This window comes from Rhinoderma darwinii, chromosome 8 (genome assembly GCF_050947455.1).
Source record: "Rhinoderma darwinii isolate aRhiDar2 chromosome 8, aRhiDar2.hap1, whole genome shotgun sequence".
Classification (NCBI taxonomy): domain Eukaryota; kingdom Metazoa; phylum Chordata; class Amphibia; order Anura; family Rhinodermatidae; genus Rhinoderma; species Rhinoderma darwinii.
This window is the reverse complement of record NC_134694.1, coordinates 105,326,571-105,351,260: the sequence shown is the minus strand read 5'-3', so window position 1 is coordinate 105,351,260 and position 24,690 is coordinate 105,326,571. Positions and strand designations below refer to the sequence as shown.

Below are 24,690 nucleotides of genomic sequence, written 5' to 3'. Positions count from 1 at the left end.
GAGGAATGAAGATTTGACTCTTTTCTGCTCATTAGCATACGGTGTGGGAACACTAAAAAAATGAATACTAAAGCTACAAAGCCGACTAGGAAGACAATTATAGGTCATATAGAAATTATGTTTCACCACTACCACCAGGTATTGCTGATTTAATAGGTGAAATGCTGGTGACAGGTTCCCTTTAAGATCTTACAACAGGTTAAGTGGAAAGGCAGGGATTTCCGAACTTTTTAACCATAGAGGAACACCTGAAAAATGTTTTCACTCCCAGGGAACCCCTATTAAAATTCTCACCTTAAAGAAGCTAGGTGTTGGAGTGGACCATTTTGAGATTTCTAACCTAGCGCCTACCTTCCACCATACTGGGAAGATGCAACTTTACTCACAATCGTGCTACTTATCATCCCGTACCATGTACGCCATGATTCAATGTGTGCATTTAGTCGTGGTGTTTATTGCGCCTTTCCACCCCTTGACCCCTCTCCCTTTGACTGTTGTTGTATTGTTTAATACATTGCTAAAAACTTAACTAGAAACATTTTTAGGGGGAAAAAAACCTGCCTGCTTTCTTCCAAAAACAGTTCAGCTCCTGCCCACAGATTGTGTATGGTATTGCATTTCAGCCTCGTTCACTTCAATGGAGCTAAGCTGCAATACTTCGCGCAACTCATGGACAAGTGTGGCGCTGTTTCTGTAAGAAAGCAGCCATATTTTTGTAATCCAGTTAATGTAACGTATCATGATGTGCATCACGGCAAAGCATTGTTCAGGAAGTTTTACAAGTACCCTGCAGATTCCTACTTCATATGATGTTCCATCAGATGCTGTATATTGGAAAATATCTCTGTATGTCGTGGAGCATGCAACCATTTTTTCCAGTTGGAGGTATAGCAAGGCCCCATGTACTTTTATGGATGCCCTATTACGGGTCTATGCATAACCGAGTAATACGGCCGTGCATAAGGACTAAAAGGAAATAACATGCGCTTTCAACTTGATAATAGTCGGGTCTATGAAAATGCATCATTTAGATCTTACAAATAAACAGGGGAGTCCTGCACTTCCCTGAACAGCAGGTTGCCAGGAGCGCTACTGTACAGGGAAAAACAGAAAAGTTCCCAGAAAAGTTGGATGGGAATAACTCTTTAAACTGTGAAGGAAAGAACTAATAGGATTAATTTGATGCTTGGATAGAATTCAAATAAGGCGTATAAGTGATATTTGAACCTCCATAAAGCATTGCATAGGACAACAAACCTACATTGAAACTATTATCCACAGTTGCTGCAGGTTGAATCAGCGTCACACCACTCATAGTCATTGAGAAGAAAGGGGGAAACACAATTCTTCTCTGAGATCTTCTACAACCAAAACACAGATTAAACCCACAAAGACCCCACCACGGCTGAAATTCAAGACGAAAAATGTTTCCCAATATGGTGACAGGTCAGAATATTTTTTTATACATATATATAATAATATATATCTGGAATAATTGACTGATCCCATGCAAAGAACGGCTGTTGCGTTGACGCCCATATCATCTAATTAGGTGTCGACCTAATGGAATCTTCAAATTTCCTTCAATTGTATAATTTGGAGCTTTCTGCTGAGCAGTGAGAAACCTCTGAGAGGGTTTACATCTCACATTCTAATACAATTTAGACATTTAGACATGACACACAATTCCAATAAATTATGGGCATGGATTTTATATTTACAATTGTAGTAGTTCTCAATGTAATTAATTGTCCAGGGTAATAATAATTTTATGTGGACAAAAATTGTATTATCATATTTAAATTTTTACCAAATGTAATCACTAACTTTTGCTGGTTTTGTTGTATTCTTTTGTGCAATTTTTGGAATTGTGCAAACAATGCTGCCGTTTTGCAAAATTGCGACATAACCATTCATTATTAATGGTAACCTATTAATATAGTATGTATCATGTAGGGCTTAATTCACATGAGCATAATTTATATCCATATTAGCTCCATATTTAAAAGTGATTAACTTTAAGGGAACATTTTAATCTGTCATTTTTTGTCTTTTATAGTCGCGGCAAATCGTTGCAAAGAATGCGAAAAAACATTTAAAAAGAAGAATTTAAGAAAAATTCTCCTGATACTACTCCCCCCCCCCCCCCCCTCCATGAGCAGAGAAAGTATCTTTAAATTTATCCCAAATATAGTGAAATTGATCTAAGTATTTTAATTTTTGATAGATAAATTGTTTAAAATAGAATAATCTGCCCCAATTTCATTTTTCCAGATCAATATGTATGCAATCATATTACTCTGGTATCCATAAAAAAAACTAATTTAGGGATAAATAACGTAATATTTTGATAGTTATGACTTTCATGGACACGGTGAAATGCTTTATGTTTATTTCTTCTTTTTACATTATTTTATTTTTAAAAGATTAGAAAAGTTTTTTTTTACATTTTTTTCAAAAAAATGTTTGTATATTGTTTCAAACTTTATTAAATTTTTTTTCACGGGGGGATGATGGGATGACAGAGGGGGGCCCTGCCCTCTTTCTAATGACTGAAATGCTGTGGTTGCTATAGAGCACCCACAGCAGATGGAGCGGGCACAGCCCGTGAGCTCGCTCAATGCTTCTCCTCACCCACCATGATGTACGGCTACGTCATGATGGGTTAAAGGGGTTAAATATGCCCCTGGAAAAGTGCTATAATCTGAAAAGGCATCTGAATAAATATTAGAAATTGAACATAGATAGTTGAAGCAAACCTGCATAACATAAATAAATCAATTCTAAGATATTAACAGTGAGAGTTGATCGGAAAAAAAAATGATAGTAATGATGTGATAATTCTAAAGTGCGAGTGCATACAATTAAGACTAACCATGAATTGTATAATAGTAATACGTGATAAAAATGTAATGTTTTTTTCTATTGTAAAAGATAGATGATTATTTAATGTATGCCATTAATATAGAAGGAATAGTACAAAACTCCATAATAAATATCCTAAAAGTGATCTTAATGCATAAAAGATAATAATACATTTTAAGATTTTAAAAAAAAATGATAAAAGATAATAATACATTTTAAGATAAAAAAAAAAAAACAACACAGCCAACGTGTGGGAAAAAATGACATAAAAACCACTACACACAAAAATAGTGAAATGAAAAAAAAATGGTGTACCCTAACACTAACCCTAAACCTGACCTTTAGGTCTGAGGTGGTTTTGTGTTTCTAAGCATGTGTCAGACAGGTTTGGTATTTGCTTGGACTATTGTTTCCAGTGATTTTTGTCTAATGCACATTTATTGTTGACTTGGGATTTTTCTACTTATATTATATTATATTTAAGTTATTTTGGACTCCTGTGGTATACAGTATTTATGTGGGACATATCTATTTTTAGTTGTGCAATGCCCTAAGTTTAGTTCATAACCTGTATTGAACCTTGACCACCAACCTTTGTGTTTTTAATTCAGTTTTATGTGATTTTAGGTCATGGTCTCCAGTTTTAGGTCATGATGGCTAGTTGTTTTGTGATTGATTAATAAACTTTTGGAATTACATCTTTAGATGTGGCCTTGTAGTGTCAATGCCCCATAACTATTTCACAATTTAGGTCTAGCATATAACCTTCTAGTCCATTGCTGGGCTAAATCCACGATTGTTGCACCACTACCACTACCTTCATTTTTGAGATTTTTCATGAGTATCGTTTTGAATTTGAATATCTTGTTGATTTCTCAGGTTGGGAAAGGATTGAATTCCGGTCTATGACAATAGCATTCGTCGTTCTCTGTTTTTCTTTTCTAATATTACTTCAGAGGAGAAAGAGCAAACTCCCACCAGGCCCTAAAGCCCTGCCATTTCTCGGAAACCTCCATCAGTTGGACAGCAAAAATTTGGTCAAATCTCTAAAAGAGGTATGTACATGAGATTCTATTCACATCTAATTTTTTTCTTCCATCCGACGTAAACGTCATCAGTATTCACAAACATATGACTCCGAGCAGAAAGCGACGCGTGAAACTGTATAAACATAAAGTGGTATAGGTCGCCTATTAACTCCCATTGTAAAAATAAAGAAAAAGCAGTATACATTTTTTTTACTAAATACCTCTGTATAGGAAAGTGCAGTAGACTACGCTTTCCTATACAGTACAAAAAAATTGGCGTTCCAATGCATACTGGCCTGGTATATGCAAAATGTTGACATTCACTGGGTACTTGGGGTCCTATGGATACATATGGATCTGTTCTTATGCCCTATTAGAGCTTATAGAAATTATATAGGTGAGTTACCCCGCTCGGGACACACGTCTATCAGCCAGATGAGAGAACTACCAAGAAAAGTGATCATAACTTGGACCTGTCATGTATTACATGGTTGCCCATTCATTTGAATGGCCGCCAAGTAATACTACATTTCTCCTTTATGTGTATCGTACAGTATATCTTCACAGTGCTCGTGCTGATTCTTGTAGTTCTTAAGAAGATCCCATGAGTTTCCAAGTTTATTCCATACCACAAGTTCTACAGAAAGCAGACACAATCTGGCATACTATAAAATCCATAAGAGCTCATCAATAAAATTACCTGCCTTATATCACTCTGGGTTTCACCCTTTTTGCTTCTTCTGCGGCATACAAGGTTTGCCATCATTTGACCACTTAATCGCTATTCAAAAACAAAGAGTACAATAATATCATTTCAAAATCAATATAAGCACAAATAATAATTTATACAAGGTTTTATAAATTATTATTTGTACTTTTATTGATTCTTTTCTATAGATTTTAATTCAGCAGGCAGCCGAGACATCACTAGAAATAAAAAGGTAAAACATCCAAGCTGCTGGTGCCTGTATATATGGGAAACTATGTAGTGTCAGGTCCACACGAGTGAGAGCAACTCTATGACATCTATGACATCTATGACATTCATATATACTAATCATAATGGCAGAAAATCCATTCCACAATCTGAAATTAAATTAATAAAAATAAAACTACATTCAGGATAGAATACCTTAAAATTACATCAGTCATTGATTATTATTTTATCTTAGTTGTCTGATATTTATATCCTTCCATTTATAGCTAAGTGACAAATATGGTCCAGTCTACACCATCTACCTAGGATCACGACCCAATGTTGTTCTCTATGGATACAAAGCAGTAAAGGAAGCTTTGGTGGAACAGGCTGAAAATTTTAGTGGCAGAGGAGAGTTTCCTGCAGTTCACAGATTCACTCAAGGGAATGGTAAGTGTTTCTGTACTGTAGCACTGACTGTTTTATCATTGGTATAAGAGCATGCATTTGGCTAATTTAAAGGGGATGTCCACTTTAAACAGTCTTTTTTTTTTGTTAGAAGTGTGCCCTAATGATAAACAGGTCCATATGCTAGGAACCCCCAGCAATCAGCTATAATCTGTGGGGGAACCCAACAGTAATTTCTCTGCAGCACCACCTAAGGTGAAAAAAGCATTACACATTTTACATTGAAATCGATGGACTGTCTGTCTAATACATAGACATGCTGAGTCCTCCAGAGTAAAAGGCACTGTTTGCAGCCGCACTTGAAAGGTGGACTCCCCCATTCTGCCAGAATTCCCGAATAGGCTATTTGATGTCCAGTGGTTTAATGCCTCTGTGCCTCAGGTTTAGGGGTTAAGTATGATGGCAGCTGATGTTCAGGAATATACAGCCCTAGACTATTAGTTTGGTGCATCCTACTGGTGCCCAGTGCTTTGTTGGCCAGTCATAATTATCCTACCATTGTTTGAAATCTCTCTACAACCCAACTTCATGCTTAATAGAGAGTAGGATCCAGTTTGCCTGCTTATAGTAGTGGGGTATGATGTTGGAGACACCACATTGATGTCGTTGGGAGAGAGGGATAGCAGGAAGTTATAGTGCCAACTTTAGCTTTTACAAATATGTACAGTTCTTTCGCCGCTGCTGATGGTGCACATGGCCACATAAATTATGTACATTTCTTCCCACTCTGGGAGGCAAAATAATGTACAATCTTCTCCTTTTAAGAGGCAGAGACTTAGTTACAATTCAGGCAGGCAGCATGGCTACCTTGTTCTCGTGTGACTGGCCGAGGGCATGGTTGGCATGGTAGGCCTGAAGATGGTGGCTGCTACTGCATGCTTTGGGCCTACTGCCCCTTGTGCTGGTGGTTGCTGGCTGCTTTGTAATTCAGACCTTACAAGCCTCCATGTGGACCGACTCTCTCATTAGTCGAATACTATGCTGCCCACCTCTTATAACTATCTTAGGCCATGCTTCTTCTACTGTATGTTCCCTTTCTTGACCGCTCAGCCATCAGTACAGTGGAGCTTTAGACCACCAATCTTGCTCCTACTTTAGGACCTGTTGCCATCTCATGGTCAACGATCTGATACTGACTAGTTCAGTCCTCACCAGTCAAACTTCGTCTTCATACAATCGGTGGCCCAATCCCTTCTTCCACTTCCACCTCCACTGCAGCTTTTATCACCTTCCCCTACAACAGCATCTCTCCTTCTATAGCACGTAGTAGTGTAGCTCATTCCCAGCTTCCTCCCGACACTGAACACTAAATGTTTCACCGCTGTTTTATATCCGAAGCGCAGCCTCACCTCAGATGTGATGACGTAAGCAAGCTCAAGCGTCCACCATCACTCTGTTACAGAGCGGTAAATGCAGTCATAAAATAGCGTCCAGGCCGTACTGGACGTACTGGTGCCTATAATTTACAAGTCGACAAGTCAATCACCTGACTTACGGGTTCAAAACAAATGTCAAACACAATGGGTGCAACTTGCTCTTGACATCTTCGATAGACATCCTCTTTCTCCACTGCAGAACATCGCAGCTGCTTTTCTTCCATCTTGCCAGACAATGGCCGGTTTCACCATTGTAAAAAATCCAGTAGAGGAGGGAATAAGAATAGAACCACAGCAACAACTAAAACAATGGGACAATAATGCTTAAAGGTGCAGTAAACATATAAATATATATACAGTATATGTATGTATATATATATATATATGTATATATATCAAGGACATGTATATGGCCATAAAGGCATTTTTAGACCATGCTACCTCCCCTTTTATTTTGGGGATTCTGTGCTCAGATGTTACATGCCAATCCACTGGTCCCCTGTGCAACTGCACAGGTTGCACATATTGTACATCTACCCCTAATGCCCTCAATGTCTGATCGGCATGGTACCTACTACTGTGTGTGTCAGAAAAGTGCCGTATTGCTTTGTCTTATGATGGTTCCACGTGTCTTTTTCCGCAGGCTGCGCGGTGGGCCATTGACTTTAATGGACAAGCGTAATCATGCTGCCCCCCCAAAAAAAGCTGAGCAGCACAGGAAATAGAGTGTCACACCAGTTTCTTAGCGCCGCTACCACTTTGTTCTAGTAAGTGGAGGGAGTTGCAGTAATTGGACCTTGGCTTTATAATTTAATGTATGTTTTGTAAAGGCATTAAAACATTTCATGACAAAAAGACAAGAGAATGTTTGCTTACACTATTACATCAACCCACAAAATATCTTGCATTGTGACTACTGGCTTCACTCCCAGTTCAGGTAACATCACATAACAAAAATAATTCTCATATAATCCTTTTATTTAGTGGCCGTCCTATGACCCGCAGTTACACAATATAGTATTAGTGTTTGTGCCTGAGTAGTGAGGGATAGCTATTCACAAAGTTGTGTTCCTACCATTATTCAAACATAGACACTTCATAGTCCTGTTCTTAAACAAAACGTGTCCCATTCTCTTTGGATAAAAATGATCTGCACAGTAAATATTGTGAGGGCTGCAGATTAGACCAGTAACTGGATCTTTTACAATGTAATGTATAACACTCTTGGCCTAAACTCTGACCACCGGACTCCGAGATCTGGCACAAATATTTGGAATAAAAATTTGCTGTGTCACCATGGACTGCACAACCAGCCAAACAAATTTATTGAACTTGTTTTTATCATTAAAAAAAATTGGAGTAAAATCTCTAAGGAAATCTTCATACATTGTTGTATAAAAAGTTGAGTAGCTTTGTAAATACATCGCATACTTCTTTTACTGATCCTAAGTGACAGTTTATATTATAGTCCAGAGCTGCATTTACAATTCTGCAGACCTCTGAGCTGAAATCTCCCAGCATTCTTTACTGGTTCAATGTCTGCACAAAGTTTGGTTATTTGTATTCTAGAAAGTGTCATCCTTACATCAGGCACTGTACAGCAATGTGGTGTAGAAAAAAATGAACCATCCCACCGCATTGTAGGAGCTAAACTAAGCTGTTGAGAGTATGTCCGTCCACAAGCTCGTTGACTGTTTCCAATAGCAACCAGCAGACTGTTGAATGCCGCTCTGAACACTACACAGATCATTGATTTCAATTGAAGTTGTGTAATGGTTCTTTTCCCCTGTGATGGTGCTACAGAGAAAATTACACACTTGCAGATTGCACCGGATTACTGGGGATCTAAGCAGTGGGACAACCTGTGATCAGTTCAACCTTCAAATAAAAATGTTGTAATAATGTGGTAATGTAATAATGTGGTAATAACTTTGGAATTCTTTCACCTATCCAAGCGATTCTGAGATTGTTTTCTCGTGACATATTGTACTTTAAGTTAGTGGTAAAATTTGGTCGATACATTCAGTATTTAATTGCGGAAAACACAAAAATGTACTGAATAATTGCAGAAAATATAATTTTTCTAAATTTAAATGTATCTGCTTATAAAAAAGATAGTAATACCACACAAAATAGTTGCTAATTAACATTTCCCATATGTCTACTTTACATTGGCATCATTTTTGGAACTACCTTTTATTTATCAAGGACGTTACGAGACTTAGAACTTTAGCAGAAATTTCTCATAGTTTCAAGAAAATGTCAAAAGACTATTTTTTACAGGGACCAGTTCAGTTGTAAAGTGGCTTTGAGGGGCTATACGATACAATCCCCCATAAGTCACACCATTTTAAAACTTCAACCCTCAAAGTATTCAAAACAGCATTTAGAAAGTTTCTTAACCCTTTAGGTGTTTCACAAGAATGAAAGCAAAGTAGAGGTGAAATTTACAATTTTTTTCTGTAACACAGAAGGTTTTACCAGAGAAACGCAACTCAATATTTATTAATATAAATATTAATATATAATAATAATCTGCAGTTTTTAGAAATATCCCACATGTGGCCCTAGTGTGGTAATGGACTGAAATATCGGCCTCAGAAGCAAAGACACAATGTGTACAATTTTGTAAAAAGAATGGGTTTTTTCTGTCACCATGTTCTGAGAGCCATAACTTTTTAATTTTTTCATCGACGGAGCTGTATGGGGCTTGTTTTTTGCGAGACGAGCTATCGTTTTTATAGGTACCATTTCTGGATACATGCCACTTTTTGATCACTTTTTATTCCAATTTTTATAGGGCAAAGTGACCAAAAAACAGAAATGATGGTATCTTTTTTTTTACGTGTTTTTTTTTACGCCGTTCACCACTTGGAATAAATAACATATTATTTTATAGTTCAGGCCGTTATGGTTGCGGTGATACAAAATATGTATGGTTTATTTTTTTTCAAGGGCGATTGTGTTTTATTTTATTACTTGAAACTTTTATTATGATTTTGACAACTTTTTTTTACTTTTTTACACGTTTTTGACACTTTTATTTACACTTTATTTTAGTCCCACTAGGGGACTTGAAGGTCCAACTGTCTGATTTTTTTTCTAATACATTGCACTACCTATGTAGTGCAATGAATTAGATCTGTCAGTCATTCACTGACAGCAAGCCGATTAGGCTTCGCTTCTGGGCGGGGCCTAATCAGCTTCTGTAATGGCAGAGAAGGAGACCATTGTATGGCCTCCTGTTGCCATAACAGAAGTCGGCAGCCCTGTAATCGCATTGCAGGACTGCTGATTTGCTACCAACCATCTAAGGGCCTGGAAGGCTTCCGTACTTGGCAGACCAGGACGCCAGTATTAGGCCTCCGGTTGCCATTGCAGCCACCAGCACACCGGCAATTTCGTTACTGAGGTGGCGATGACGAGCTGCAAACATCTTAAATGTAGCAATCGCTTTTGACCTCTGCATTTAAGGGGTTAATGGCGTGGATCGGAGAAAACACACAGCAGGTTGTCAGTTGTAATGTACAGCTGACACTGGGGGATGGTGGCACTGACTCAGCTTCTGAGCCGGTGTCCACCATTTGTCGTATGGGTACGGCAAATTGCGGGAAGCACTGGCTTTCCATGACGTATCCATATGACAAATGTCCGGAAGGGGTTAATTTTAACTTCAATAAAAACTATGTTATTTTTATAAGTACAACTTTCACTGTGTATAAATATTTTCTCTTAACTTAGGGATAGCATTTTCCAATGGGGAGAAGTGGAAGAACCTCAGGCGTTTTGCTTTGGTAACCCTTCGAAATTTTGGAATGGGGAAGAGAAGTATAGAGGAAAGAATTCAAGAAGAAGCGCAATTCATGTTGGAAGAGTTCAGGAACACAAAGCGTAAGTGTCGGGAGATCCTGGAATCTCTCATGTTCTCTGTACTAATTCTGTTAAAAAAATTGTTAAAAATAGTTTGTAGAAGATGACACTAAATATATGTTTATTAACAAATGACTCAATGTTTAGTTCTTTATTAATACAATTTGCATCTAAATGAACATTAGAAACTCTGAAACTTTTTTTCTCATATAGAAAAGACCTTTGATCCAACTTTCTTCTTGAGTCGAGCCGTCTCCAATGTCATCTGCTCAATCGTCTTTGGTCATCGGTTCGATTATGAGGACAAGAGGTTCCTGTCACTTCTTGAACTCATCAACGACAATTTTCTAGTCATTAGTTCTGCCTGGGGAAGGGTGAGAACCAAAAAATTACTTTTGTGATCTACTTCACCTTACCTGTAGTCTCTGGTGTAGCTACCATGGAGGCAAAACTGATGACAGCTAAGGGACCCATGGTGAGGGGGCTAGAATAGTGAATATTAACTTTTATACAGGCACAGTACATTTGGCAAAGTTCTCAGTAGGTAGGGGAGCCCATTCTGAGTTTTTTTTTAATGGGGCCTCATGATTTCCCTGTGGGTCCCTGTTTGTAGTGAAGACGAGATCCTACCAATAATTGCCAAAACAGTGCAATATTTTTGTAGCAATTTTAGGAAAAGTGTTTTCAAACTATAGAAATTCAATGCACCCTGCTTCAATAGTTATCATACTACGTTTTTGGCCCATTTCCGTCATTAATCCCAAACACAAGCTGTTTGGTCCCCATTTTAGTCCATTTCACCCATGCTCCCATCTATGCATTCAAAGTGATAGGAAATAGCACGCAAACAGCCATACCCTAACTAGCCAGAAGCTGCTAAGGTACTTGATTCGGGGATTAGCATTAAATGTGAACTATATGAAGATTAGTCATAGAAGGAGGGTCCGGAGCTCGAGGGGAAAGCCCCTAACTAAGAGTGGCTCTGGAGCACCCATGGTTAACCATTCATTTGAAAGGCCATCATGTAAAACTACATTTCCCCTGAAGTGGCGACTCTATGGCCAGACAAAACCTACCAAGAGGTGATAACAACTGATATCTCGATTTATGTGATAGGTCTTTTCTCTATTTTTGTATTATCATAGTGTAGGTGTCATGTGTTAAATAGTTGTCTATTAACAATTACTTTGATCCTGAACAGTTTTACAATATATTTCCTGGAATCATGAATTACTTGCCAGGAACTCACAATCGCATTTTTACAAATTTTGAAAAAATTAAAACCTTTGTGCTGGAGAACGTTAGGGACCATGAGAAAACATTTCAGCCTGAATGTCCACGTGATTTCATAGACTGCTTCCTTATCAAGATGCAAAAGGTAAGTAAATAAAGTCATACACCCAAAAACTAATTAGCAGTGAGACTTTTGTCCTTTTTTATTTCTGCACTTTATCAATTCTTCCTATATAAATCCTTTTGGCTGGTACCAGGAGAACGGAAACCCTATGAGCAGCTTCAACATAGAGACCCTTGTGATGACAACTCATAACTTGTTTTTTGGAGGAACAGAAACTGTCAGCACTACTCTAAGATATGGACTTCTTATTCTGATGAAATACCCAGATATCACAGGTATGTAGGAGTCAGATTCATGTTGGTGAAGCCCTCCACCCACCTGACCCCCTATTGCAGCCATATATAGAAGAGTTGACCAGGTATGCACATGGCCCTCTCCACTGAAGTCTATTAAAGTTATGGAGATAGCCGAGCCAGATACTCACCGAGACTTCAAAAGAGAGAGCACCAGAGATAAGTGGCCACCTTTACACCTTTTTTTCAGGCGGATGGTATCGTTTCCCGAGATGTGGGTGTCCCAGAGAGGAGGAGTGTATACATTCCCCTTTTAAATAGTCACTACCAGGGATGTAATTAGGAGTAAAGATTGCAATATACCTGATCTGTCTTCATGTCTCCAAAGAGAGAATAGTAAATATTTCTAACCTAGGCATTTGCACAATCTATTATGAGATGAGGCTGGATTAGGAGCATTACATATTAGATCTGAAAAAGGTCATGTACCCAACCAGGCGTAACTTGAACCTCCAGGGCCCCAATGCAAAATCTGTGACAGGGTCCCCACCTACCATGTACCATTCATAATACCGGTGATTTCTTATGTGGATGAAGGGCCCCCCTCAGTCACCAAGGCATAGGTGCGACCACAACCCCTATTCTCTTGCCTACTACATGTTCAGTTTGTGAAAGTCACAATATGTAGAATAATAAGTATATGACTACATGGGATCTTCAAAATTACTATGTGGGATACTTGTACTGTATTTTAGCTCTAGAAGCTCTTTCAATGTTGTGTTGAACCTCACATGAATTACCCTGTGTCTAACCAGAGAAAGCTCAGCAAGAGATAGACAAAGTGATTGGAAGAAACCGATGCCCAACAGTGGAGGATAGAAGCAAGATGCCATACACGGATGCTGTGATTCACGAGATACAACGTTTTACCAGTATAATTCCACTGAGTCTACCTCATTCCGTCATACGGGACACCCAGTTCAGAGGTCATCATCTGCCTAAGGTGAGAGTGCAGTACATTTGGAGGTTAATGTGACATTAAGTTCTGTCACACAACCATTGACCGAATACATTATTAGGGCATATTGTTTTCATAAAGATTGGTTCCATGCCCAAGAACATTTATACCTGCTGCAAACAACTTCTCTGGCTTTGGCAGACTTGACACAACCAAGTATTACATGAGTGTTTATTCATTTCAATGGGCACCATGTAATACTACATTTCCCTTACAGTGCCTATTCTTCCCACTTTAAAACAGTTTCAGATACTGGACATGAAGCAATTAGCTGATCATTGGGATGGCTTGCTTTAGAGAGGGGGTACTCCAGATAGGACAACCTCTTTAATGTTTATCTGAAAATAAGTAAAATAAATGAGATTCACTCATCAACTTTGAGTTACTTAGTTTGAAAAAGACGAAAGTCCATCAAGTTCAACCTTTCTCTGATAGAGCTAAAGCTCGGCAGAAAACCTGAGGAGTTAGACTAATAGACAGTTCACAATTTCACCCCACACAGAGGATGGGACCCATCAGTGGTTAACTCTCTAAAGCTGGCCATACACAAGAGATAGATGTTGAACGAACACCCTTTCAGGAAACAACTATTACTTTTGACTCCACCAGCCCACTCAGCTCAATTTATTTCAATGGGGGGAGGAGAATAAGCGTCTGCCAGACACCTCTGACAGCTGCTTATCTCCTGCGAGAACAAAGGATCAGGCATGTTGGATTTAAATGCCTCTTTAACACATTTGTCATCAGGGGACAATTTGTAAAGTGGGGTTACTCGAGTGGTTCCCCCATAAAAGAAAGGCAATCACAGACCAGAAGAATGTGAAAGAATTATCTTTTACTGAACACCCAACTGTTATTACAGTGGCATACAAGCATACGGTTACTTCTTTTTAAGAGACACGGCAAGCCTAATGGTTACAACACCTAAGGTGGTACAATATCTTAAATGGGTTTAACAGGTAAACGTTCTTCCACAAGTCTCTGCTAGTCTTCCCGAGACCCGAGTTATTTCACACAGCTCTCTGCACTCTCTAAGCGCCTCTTTACATCTTTCAGTCCTTCTTATCTAAGCTCTTGCTACCTAGTAGCTTGAATACTACCCATTGGGGCAATTTACTCCAATTTTTGAACATCAGAAACATGGCGCCCAGGTTAAGACTCCTCACTGCCATGTTGCAAATATACTGCCAGCCAGTATACCTTTGATAAGCAACCGCTATCAACCAGATCATAATGCAGGAAATAAATACAATAGCAGAATTACTTTATTCCAAGAGCAATGTGTTTCTCACCTCCCAACTGTATGGAAATACCACAGTCCTGTAAATTGTGCACACATTACTAAAAGGCATTTAAATACATAGATTGGCCCGGTCGCTCCGCACAAACATAATAATGAATATTTTATGTGACTACTCTACAGGGCACAAATGTCATCCCAGTCCTCAGCTCCGTCCACAATGATCCTGAGAAATTCAAGCAACCACAAATATTCAACCCAGATAATTTCTTGGATGAAAATAATCGTTTCAAGAATAATGATGCTTTTATGCCTTTCTCTACAGGTACAGTAATTCTATGTTGATAAATACAGATTCAATCTTGTATATCGCTGATTCACTTAAAAGTGCCTCATTGACTAAAGTTGAGGGTCTACAGTACATCCCATTTACCTACCTAGGTCCAAATATAATTCCAAAATCCAATCTTGCCAGGGAAAGTATACAGTAACCTACACCCTTTGCCAAGCGGCCCAGTGTTTAACATTCAGTGACCTAGTTTCCTTCATCTGACACCATTCCACATGGCACATGGAGCAGGTGAAAAATTGGAACAAGACAATAATATGATTTTGTTTTATAGTTCTGCTTTAGTTCTCATGTTAAAGTAGTTGTCTCTGAACCCTGCCAGCCAGTTGTTATCGCCAGGAGAAGCTGTAGACAGCCAATGAATGACCGTCCATGTAATGCTGGACACACTTGGCCCACCAAAGTGGGAGCCACTCTTACAGAGCAGCTCTATGTTCTGGCACAAAGAGGGTGTCCCAAGTGGGGGACCCCCCTCTATGACATTCACATGCCATAATAAGGCCATATGAACAGGTAATGTCCTGATGGGATATCCCCTTTAAGAAAATGAATCATATTATTACTGCTAATGTAACTAATAGGTGCCTGTTAATCACTTTAATAATTATATTGTCATTTATTTAATGACTCTAGGACGTTTCTTCCATTGGGTGTGCACTGCTAGTCTCCTAAAGTGTTAATAGCGCTAGTGCTTTAAGTATATTGACCAACATATTGCATTGAAGTGCAAATGACCCCCACAACCAATAAGAAAAACTTACATAAGCTTATGGATATTCCATTATATTACTCTAGAGCACTCTTTTCCACATAATGGCTCTCCAGCTGTTGTAAAACTACAATCCTAGAATGAGCTGACAGCCGTATGTTGTAACGGCATGCTGGGTGTTACATAGTTACATAGTTACATAGTTAGTACGGCTGAAAAAAGACACATGTCCATCAAGTTCAACCAAGGGACGGGAAAAGGGAAGGAAAAATTTCTATACATAGGAGCTAATACTTTTTTGTTCTAGGAAATTATCTAACCCTTTTTTAAAGCCATCTACTGTCCCTGCTGTGACGGCTCCTGCGGTGACTATTCCATAGATTCACAGTTCTCACGGTAAAGAAGGCTTGTCGCCTCTGCAGGTTGAACCTTTTTTTCTCCAGACGGAGGGAGTGCCCCCTTGTTTTTTGAGGGGGTTTTGCATGGAACAGGATATCACCATATTTTTTGTATGTGCCATTAATATATTTATATAAGTTAATCATGTCCCCCCTTAGTCGTCCTTTTTCAAGACTAAATAGGTTTAATTCTTTTAATCTTTCCTCATAATTTACACTACCGTTCAAAAGTTTGGGGTCACCCAGACAATTTTGTGTTTTCCATGAAAACTCACACTTATATTTATCAAATGAGTTGCAAAATGACTAGAAAATATAGTCAAGACATTGACAAGGTTAGAAATAATGATTTTTATTTGAAATAATAATTTTCCCCTTCAAACTTTGCTTTCGTCAAAGAATGTTCCATTTGCAGCAATTACAGTATTGCAGACCTTTGGCATTCTAGCTGTTAATTTGCTGAGTTAATCTGGAGAAATTTCACCCCATGCTTCCAGAAGCCCCTCCCACAAGTTGGATTGGATTGATGGGCACTTCTTGCGTACCATACGGTCAAGCTGCTCCCACAACAGCTCTATGGGGTTGAGATCTGGTGACTGCGCTGGCCACTCCATTACAGATAGAATACCAGCTGCCGGCTTCTTCCCTAAATAGTTCTTGCATAATTTGGAGGTGTGCTTTGGGTCATTGTCCTATTGTAGGATGAAATTGGCTCAAATCAAGTGCTGTCCACAGGGTATTGCATGGTGTTGCCAAATGGAGTGATAGCCTTCCTTATTCAAAATCCCTTTTACCTTGTACAAATCTCCCACTTTACCAGCACCAAAGCAACCCCAGACCATCACATTACCTCCACCATGCTTGACAGATGGCGTCAGGCACTCTTCCAGCATCTTTTCAGTTGTTCTGTGTCTCACAAATGTTCTTCTGTGTGATCCAAACACCTCAAACTTCGATTCGTCTGTCCATAACACTTTTTTCCAATCTTCCTCTGTCCAATGTCTGTGTGCTTTTGCCCATATTAATCTTTTCCTTTTATTAGCCAGTCTCAGATATGGCTTTTTCTTTGCCACTCTGCCCTGAAGGCCAGCATCCCGGAGTCGCCTCTTCACTGTAGATGTTGACACTGGCGTTTTGCGGGTACTATTTAATGAAGTTGCCAGTTGAGGACCTGTGAGGCGTCTATTTCTCAAACTAGAGACTCTAATGTACTTGTCTTGTTGCTCAGTTGTGCAGCGGGGTCTCCCACTTCTCTTTCTACTCTGGTTAGAGCCTGTTTGTGCTGTCCTCTGAAGGGAGTAGTACACACCGTTGTAGGAAATCTTCAGTTTCTTGGCAATTTCTCGCATGGAATAGCCTTCATTTCTAAGAACAAGAATAGACTGTCGAGTTTCACATGAAAGCTCTCTTTTTCTAGCCATTTTGAGAATTTAATCGAACCCACAAATGTAATGCTCCAGATTCTCAACTCGCTCAAAGGAAGGTCAGTTTTATAGCTCCTCTAAACAGCAAAACTGTTTACAGCGGTGCTAACATAATTGCACAAGGGTTTTCAAGTGTTTTCTAATCATCCATTAGCCTTCTAACACAGTTAGCAAACACAATGTACAATTAGAATACTGGAGTGATGGTTGCTGGAAATGGGCCTCTATACACCTATGTAGATATTGCATTAAAAACCAGACGTTTGCAGCTAGAATAGTCACTTAGCACATTAACAATGTATAGAGTGTATTTCTCATTAATTTAATGTTATCTTCATTGACAAAAACTGTGCTTTTCTTGCAAAAATAAGGAAATTTCTAAGTGACCATAAACTTTTGAACGGTAGTGTAAATTCTCCATGCCCCTAATTAGCTTCGTTGCTCTTCTTTGTATTTTTTCCAACTCCAGGGCATCCTTTCTATGAACTGGAGCCCAAAACTGAACTGCATATTCTAGATGAGGCCTCACTAATGCTTTGTAAAGTGGCAATATTACATCCCTGTCCCGTGAGTCCATGCCTCTTTTAATACACGACAATATCCTGCTGGCCTTTGAAGCAGCTGATTGACACTGCATGCTGTTATTTAGTTTATGATTTACAAGTACACCCAGATCCTTCTCAACAAGTGAATCTGCCAGTGTAGCTCCCCCTAGGACATATGATGCATGCAGGTTTTTGGTACCCAGATGCATAACTTTACATTTATCTACATTAAACTTCATCTGCCAAGTGGACGCCCAAACACTTAGTTTGTTTAAATCCGCTTGCAATTCATGAACATCTTCCATAGACTGAACTATATTACATAGCTTGGTGTCATCTGCAAAAATAGAAATAGTGCTATTAATCCCATCCTCTATATCATTAATAAATAAGTTGAATAATAGTGGTCCCAGCACTGAACCCTGGGGTACACCACTTATTACCGGGGACCATTCAGAGTAGGAATCATTGACCACAACTCTCTGGATACGGTCCTTAAGCCAATTCTCAATCCAATTACAAACTATATTTTCTAAACCTATAGTCCTTAATTTACCCATTAGGCGTCTATGGGGAACAGTGTCAAATGCCTTTGCAAAGTCTAAAAACACTAAATCCACAGCGGCCCCTCTGTCTAGGCTTCTGCTTACCTCTTCATAAAAACAGATTAGGTTAGTTTGACAACTTCTGTCCTTAGTAAAACCGTGCTGGCTGTCACTTAAAATACTATTTTTTGTCACATAATCCTGTATATAGTCCCTCAATAGCCCCTCAAACATTTTCCCCACGATGGATGTTAAGCTTACTGGTCTATAATTACCCGGGGAAGACCTAGAGCCCTTTTTGTAGTTGTAGTTTGGAAACTACTGGAGACCACTACTCTACAGAATATTTCACTTTGTAGAGCAGAAGTTTGTGCTCCAGGGCTGCTCTTCATGTTTTTATTTTGGACATGAAGTAGCAGCCATTTTGAAGGCTGTGAAAAACAGTCACCTGGTCAATAACCTGCATACACTGTTACTCGTCATCCCATTTTGTATTCGTATGCAAGTGGAAGGCATTCCTACAGTAAGGTAAGAAAATAAAGTGCAGGAGGACAGTGGTTGAAGTTTACTCTTTTTTACTTGGACGAATGCAGAAAACAAACTAGAACAGTGCACAGCAATGGCATGAATATGATTAACCTAAAAATGGATGCTGAAGCAGTCCTTATATTGCTGGCAACAATGACAGCACAAGGCTAGGGCACGGCTCACTGGAACAGTCCAACTGTATAGCAAAGGTTTGAGAAAGATTCTGTTATAGCTGTTGCCTTTGTTGCACTCTATGTTAGTTGCTTTGTATACCAGGTGTCCTTTAGCTCTGGTCTGGTCGCTGCATACCAGCTTGAGGCTCTGTCTCCATTTTCTCCACGTGCTCATGCTCACTGTGTTACCACTTCGGATCAGGCCGTCTCTCTCTCTCTGTGATGCAGCTTCTGTGGCAGGCCGGTTCTCTCCCTGTAAAGCAGCTCTGTACATCCACTTCCTCACCAATGATCTGGCTCCCTCTGCTGTTCAATATAAGTATATAGGAGTAAGATGTTGCTGCTGCTGCAACAGCAGCGTTGTCTTCTCAGTGTGTTTCAGAAACATCTACATGACTGCCCACATTCATCATGGGAGTTGTCTTTTAATTTCAATAGTGGCCACAATCTGGGAGAAAAAAACTATATAATATCCTAAATCATGTGACGTGTAAATAAATCTACCTTAACCCCTTATAGACGGAACCTAGTTTGGGCCTTAAGGCTGAGAGCCCATTTTTCAAATCTGACATATTTCACTCTATGTGGTAATAACTTCGGAGTGCTTATACTTATCCAAGCGATTCTGAGATTGTTTTCTCGTGAGACACTGGGCTTTATGTTAGTGGTAAAATTTGGTCTATATATTTAGTATTTATTTGTAAAAAATAGCAAAATGTAGAGAAAATTTGGAAAAATAGCATTTTTCTGAATTTAAATGTATCTGCTTGTAAGACAGATGGTTATACCACCCAAAATAGTTACTAGTTCACATTTCCCATATGTCTACTTTATGTTGACATCATTTTTTTAACATTTTAATTTTTTCTAGGACGTTACAAGGCTTAGAACATAAGCAGCAATTTCTCATATTTTGAATAAAATTTCAAGTCTTTTTTTTAGGTACCAGTTCAGTTCTGAATATATTAGAAACCCCCCAAAACACCCCATTTTAGAAACTAGTCAATCAAAGTATTCAAAACAGCATTTAGAAAGTTTATTAAACCTTTAATTTACAAATTTCTTTTTTTTGTCAGAAAATCTTTTCTATTCAAATTTTTCCTGTAAAACAGAAGGTTTTACCAGAGAAACACAACTCACAACTTATTGCCCAGATTCTGCAGTTTCTAGAAATATCCCACATGTGGCCCTAGTCTGAAGCACCGGCCACAGAAGCAAAGGAGCACCTAGTGGATTTTGATGCCTTTTTATTAGGCACCATGTCCGGTTTTAAGAGGTCTTGTGGTGCCAAAACTGTGAAAACCCCCCAAAAGTGACCCTATTTGGCAAACTCCACCCCTCAAGGAACTTATCGAGGGGTATAGTGGGCAGGTTTTAGACCCCACAGTTTTTTTGCAGCATTTTGTGGCATCAGGCTGTGCAATTGAAAATCAAATTTTTCCAATAAAAGGTAAAAGTTTTTAATTTTGACAAGGAATAAAGGAGAAAAAGCACCCCAACATTTGTAAAGTAATTTCTCCCGATTACGGTGTACCCCATATGTGGTTATTCACTGCTGGTTGGACAAACGGCAGGGCTCAGAAAGGCAAGAGCGCTATTTGTAGATTTTGCTGGATTGGTTTCTGGGCGCCATGTCGTATTTGCAGAGCTTCTGAGGTACAAGTACAGGGGAAATGCCTTAAAAGTTACCCCATTTCGGAAACTAGACCGCTTGTGGAATTCATTGCCGTTTTCATGGGGTGCATGCGACCTTTTGATCAGGTTTTATTCTATTTTTTAAGGGACGTGGTGACTAAAAAACAGCAATTCTACTATAGTTTTTTACTCTATTATTTTACAACGTTCACCGTGCGCTATAAATGACACATTCACTTTATTCTGCGGAGCGATACGAATACGGCGATACCAAATGTTTATAGTTTTTTTTATGTCTTATAACGTTTGCACAATAAAATACTTTTTATAAAAAATCATTAATTTATTGTGTTGTCATATTCTAAGAGCCATAACTTTTTATTTTTCCATCAAGAAAGCTGTGTGAGGGCTTGTTTTTTTGCGTAACGAACTGTAGTTTCGATCAGTACCATTTTTAGGTACATGCAACTTTTTGATCTTTTTTTATTCCATTTTTTGGGAGGTGAAGTGACCCAAAAATTGTGATTCTGGTATGGGTTATTATTATTTTCTTTTATGGCTTTTAACGCACGGGATAGATAACGAAATACTTTTGTAGTTCAGGCCATTACGGACGCGGCGATACCAATTATGTATAGTTTATTTGTTTTATTATTTATTTTTATAATAAAAGACTGATAAGTGAAAAAGTGGTATTTTTACTTTTATTACTTTTAAACTTTTATTTTATTTATTTTTACAGAACTTTATATTCGGAATTTACCATATTTCTTTTTATTCTGCAGGTAAACGCATTTGTCTGGGCGAAGGTTTAGCCCGAATGGAGCTTTTCCTTTTTTTTACTACATTCCTGCAAAATTTTAATTTCAAGCCCACAGTGCATCCTGATGAGATCGACCTCTCCCCATCAATCAGCGGTGTTGGCAATGTGCCCGCTTCTTACCAGCTCATTGCTGTACCTCGCTAGGCTGCTCAGTGAAGAAGAATTTATGATGTCATTCTAGATTTAATTCTGTGCCTGCCAGTAGAGGTCAGCATTGTAATTTGCATTGGTAGATAAGCGGAAGTTCAAAAAATCTCTATTATACTGAAAGGTACCAATCTTCAACATAGTAAACACAATATCTAGTAAAATATAATAAAGTTATTGAGATACTATGTACACTAATTGTCATTGCGATTTACTGGTCCTTCCTTAACTCAAATTACACAAAAGTGGCAACATGCAGCTCGCGCCACACAATGTTCTTCAAAAAGTGAACGTCCACCTTAAATTTTATGCAAAAAAAGACAATGGGAGAGATTTATGAAGACTGGCGTTTCATATGCCAGTCTTAAGAAAAAAGCTTGAATAAGATGCAACAAATTTATTAAGAAGCGCTCCTTTTTTTTCCCCAACTCTTCACAGGCTCACCTTATGTAAGAACTAAACGCATGCCCATTTATACCAGTGAGCTTGTGGATTGAAGTGGAATGGCAGTAAGTTTCTCATACCAACCAAATTTTCATACATAAATCTCAATGAAAAAGAGTCATTTCTAGACTGATTTGGGTACTTTCCCATGTGAAGTAGGGGCGATATTTTAAAGTGGTTGTCTGGTCTTTAAAAATTGGGTACAAATGGTTTAAATGCAATGAGATTAGTCACTTACTAATGTAATGTCTGTAGCTGAAATGTCTCTGTAAGCCATGTAGTAACATGACCTTGTTCCTGTTGTATATTTCTTGCTTATGTGACGTCTCGTACTTTGAACACGTGTTCACTCTACCCCCCCCCCCCCCGCCCCGTAGTACGGGACGTCACATATTACATGGCTCTTATCACCACTGCTCCCGTCTCCTCGGTCCCTTCCTCTCTTCCTGGCTCTGGAAGGATCGTATTTCACATGCTGGGCTGCAGAACAGCAAAGCTGTGCATCAGTAGCAAACAGTGAGCAATTGATATAAAAAAAAATAGAAAGCAAAAAAACATGAACCATAAAGAGCACTGCTGATATCAGAAACAAGTCAAATGGTAGTAGTGTACAAAAAAATGGCTTTATTAAGGCTACGCGTTTCACGCTGTACCAGCAGCTTCATTCAGTGATGGAGATGCCCTCTACTTGACAGTACCACCTCGGGCTCTTGGCCTTGTGGCGCAAATTAAGCCAGTCCTCATGAGCTATTGGTGCTATCACTTTATGAGCTGTTTACTAATACAGTAATAATGCTATAGGATCAGACATATAACAGACCCATGGCAGTCTTTTTTGGCAACTCACAATGTCTCTAACAGAACTGGACACCGGATAAGTAAGACATTTACAGCAGGCTGGGATCAATGGGAAATTATGTCTGGCTTTTGCTAGGGGTTATTTGCTGACTGTACTGCAGAGGGGTTTTCAATATAGTGGCAAGGCCAGTATACTCAGCTGGTCACAGTCCAAGGATGGTACTTTAAAACATACCACCTACCTAAACATTGCTGCAGACCAAGTACACCCCTCTATGGCAATGATATTTCCTAATCTCAGTGGACTCTTTCAGCAGAAAATGCGCCCTGCAAAAATATTTCAGGAATGATTTGAGGAACATGACAAATAGTTCAAGGTGTTGACTTGGCCTCCAAAGTATACAGAACTTAATCCGATCAAGGATCTGTGGGATTTGCTGGTCCAACTTCACAATTTACAAGACTTAAAGGATCTGCAGCCAACGTCTTAGTGTCAGATACCACAGGACACCTTCAGAGGTCTTCTGGAGTCCATGCCTCTATTGCACGTCTATAGATGTGGATATAATTGAAATTGGTGCCACTGTCAGTGGGTCCAGTGCAAGTGCACTGTTTGCCATATGTTTAAAGCAGCAGCTTTGACGGTGGTATACATGCGTAGATACTAAATTATTACCACTATTTTTAAGATCCATATCACACAGATTGTGAATATGGTCATAAGTCCTTCGAGATGTATACTTTGTGCCGGAAGAAGCCTCTACCAGCTTGAAGGAGCCATAGTATAAATAAAATCATGTATACACTGATCAGCGATAACATTAAAACCACCTGCCTAATATTGTGTAGGTCCCCCTTGTGTTGCCAAAACAGCTTTGACCCATGAAGACATTATAGAAGCATTATACTGTGTTTGATGGCACTATGCTGGCATAATACTGTGTGGTAAGACACTATGGGGGCAATATACTATGTAGGGAGGCACTATGGGAGCATGATACTCTGTAAGTGAACACAGTATAATGCTTCCCATAGCTGCCCCCATATAGTATAATACTTCCATAGCTGCCCCCACACAGTATAATGCCACCATAGCTGCCCTCACACAGTATAATGTCCCCATACAGTATAATGCTCTCCATAGCTATCCCCATAAAGTATAATGTCCCCCATAGCTGCCCCATACAGTATAATGCCCCCATATCTGCCCCCTTACAGTATAATGCCCCCATAGCTGCCCCATACAGTATAATGCCCCCCACAGCTGCCCCCACACAGTATAATGCTCCCCATATCAGCCCCCACAATATAATGCCCCCATAGCTGCCCCCATACAGTATAATTCCCTCCATAGCTGCCCCATGCAGTATAATGCCCCCCATATCAGCCCCAACAGTATAATGCTCACCAAACAGTATAATTCCTCTGCCATATCAGCCCCACATACATTATAATGACCCCCATATGAGCTCCCCATACAGTATAATGCCCCCATATAATTCCCCATACAGTATAATGCCCCCCATATGAGCTCCCCATACAGTATAATGCCCCACATATGAGCTCCCCATACAGTATAATGTCCCTCATATAAGCTCCTCATACAGTATAATGTCCCCCATATGAGCTCCCAATACAGTATAATGTCCACCATATCAGCTTCCCATACAGTATAATGCCCCCCATATGAGGTCCCCATACAGTATAATGCTCCCCCATATCAGCCTGCCATACAGTATAATGTCACACATATGAGCTCCCCATACAGTATAATGCCCCCCATATCAGCTCCCCATACAGT

General features: G+C 39.2%; 1 protein-coding gene across 1 annotated transcript; it reads left to right on the top strand.

The window, feature by feature from the left end:
* Positions 1 to 1,099: 1,099 nt before the first annotated feature.
* LOC142659717 (cytochrome P450 2F3-like) lies at positions 1,100 to 21,839 on the top strand. Its single transcript, XM_075836124.1, has 10 exons — positions 1,100 to 1,446; positions 3,745 to 3,920; positions 5,097 to 5,259; positions 10,395 to 10,544; positions 10,737 to 10,897; positions 11,725 to 11,901; positions 12,014 to 12,155; positions 12,929 to 13,116; positions 14,555 to 14,696; positions 21,463 to 21,839. The coding sequence occupies exons 1-10, from the start codon at positions 1,425 to 1,427 to the stop codon at positions 21,642 to 21,644; spliced, it is 1,503 nt and encodes a 500-aa protein (XP_075692239.1). The 5' UTR covers positions 1,100 to 1,424; the 3' UTR covers positions 21,645 to 21,839.
* Positions 21,840 to 24,690: the final 2,851 nt, after the last annotated feature.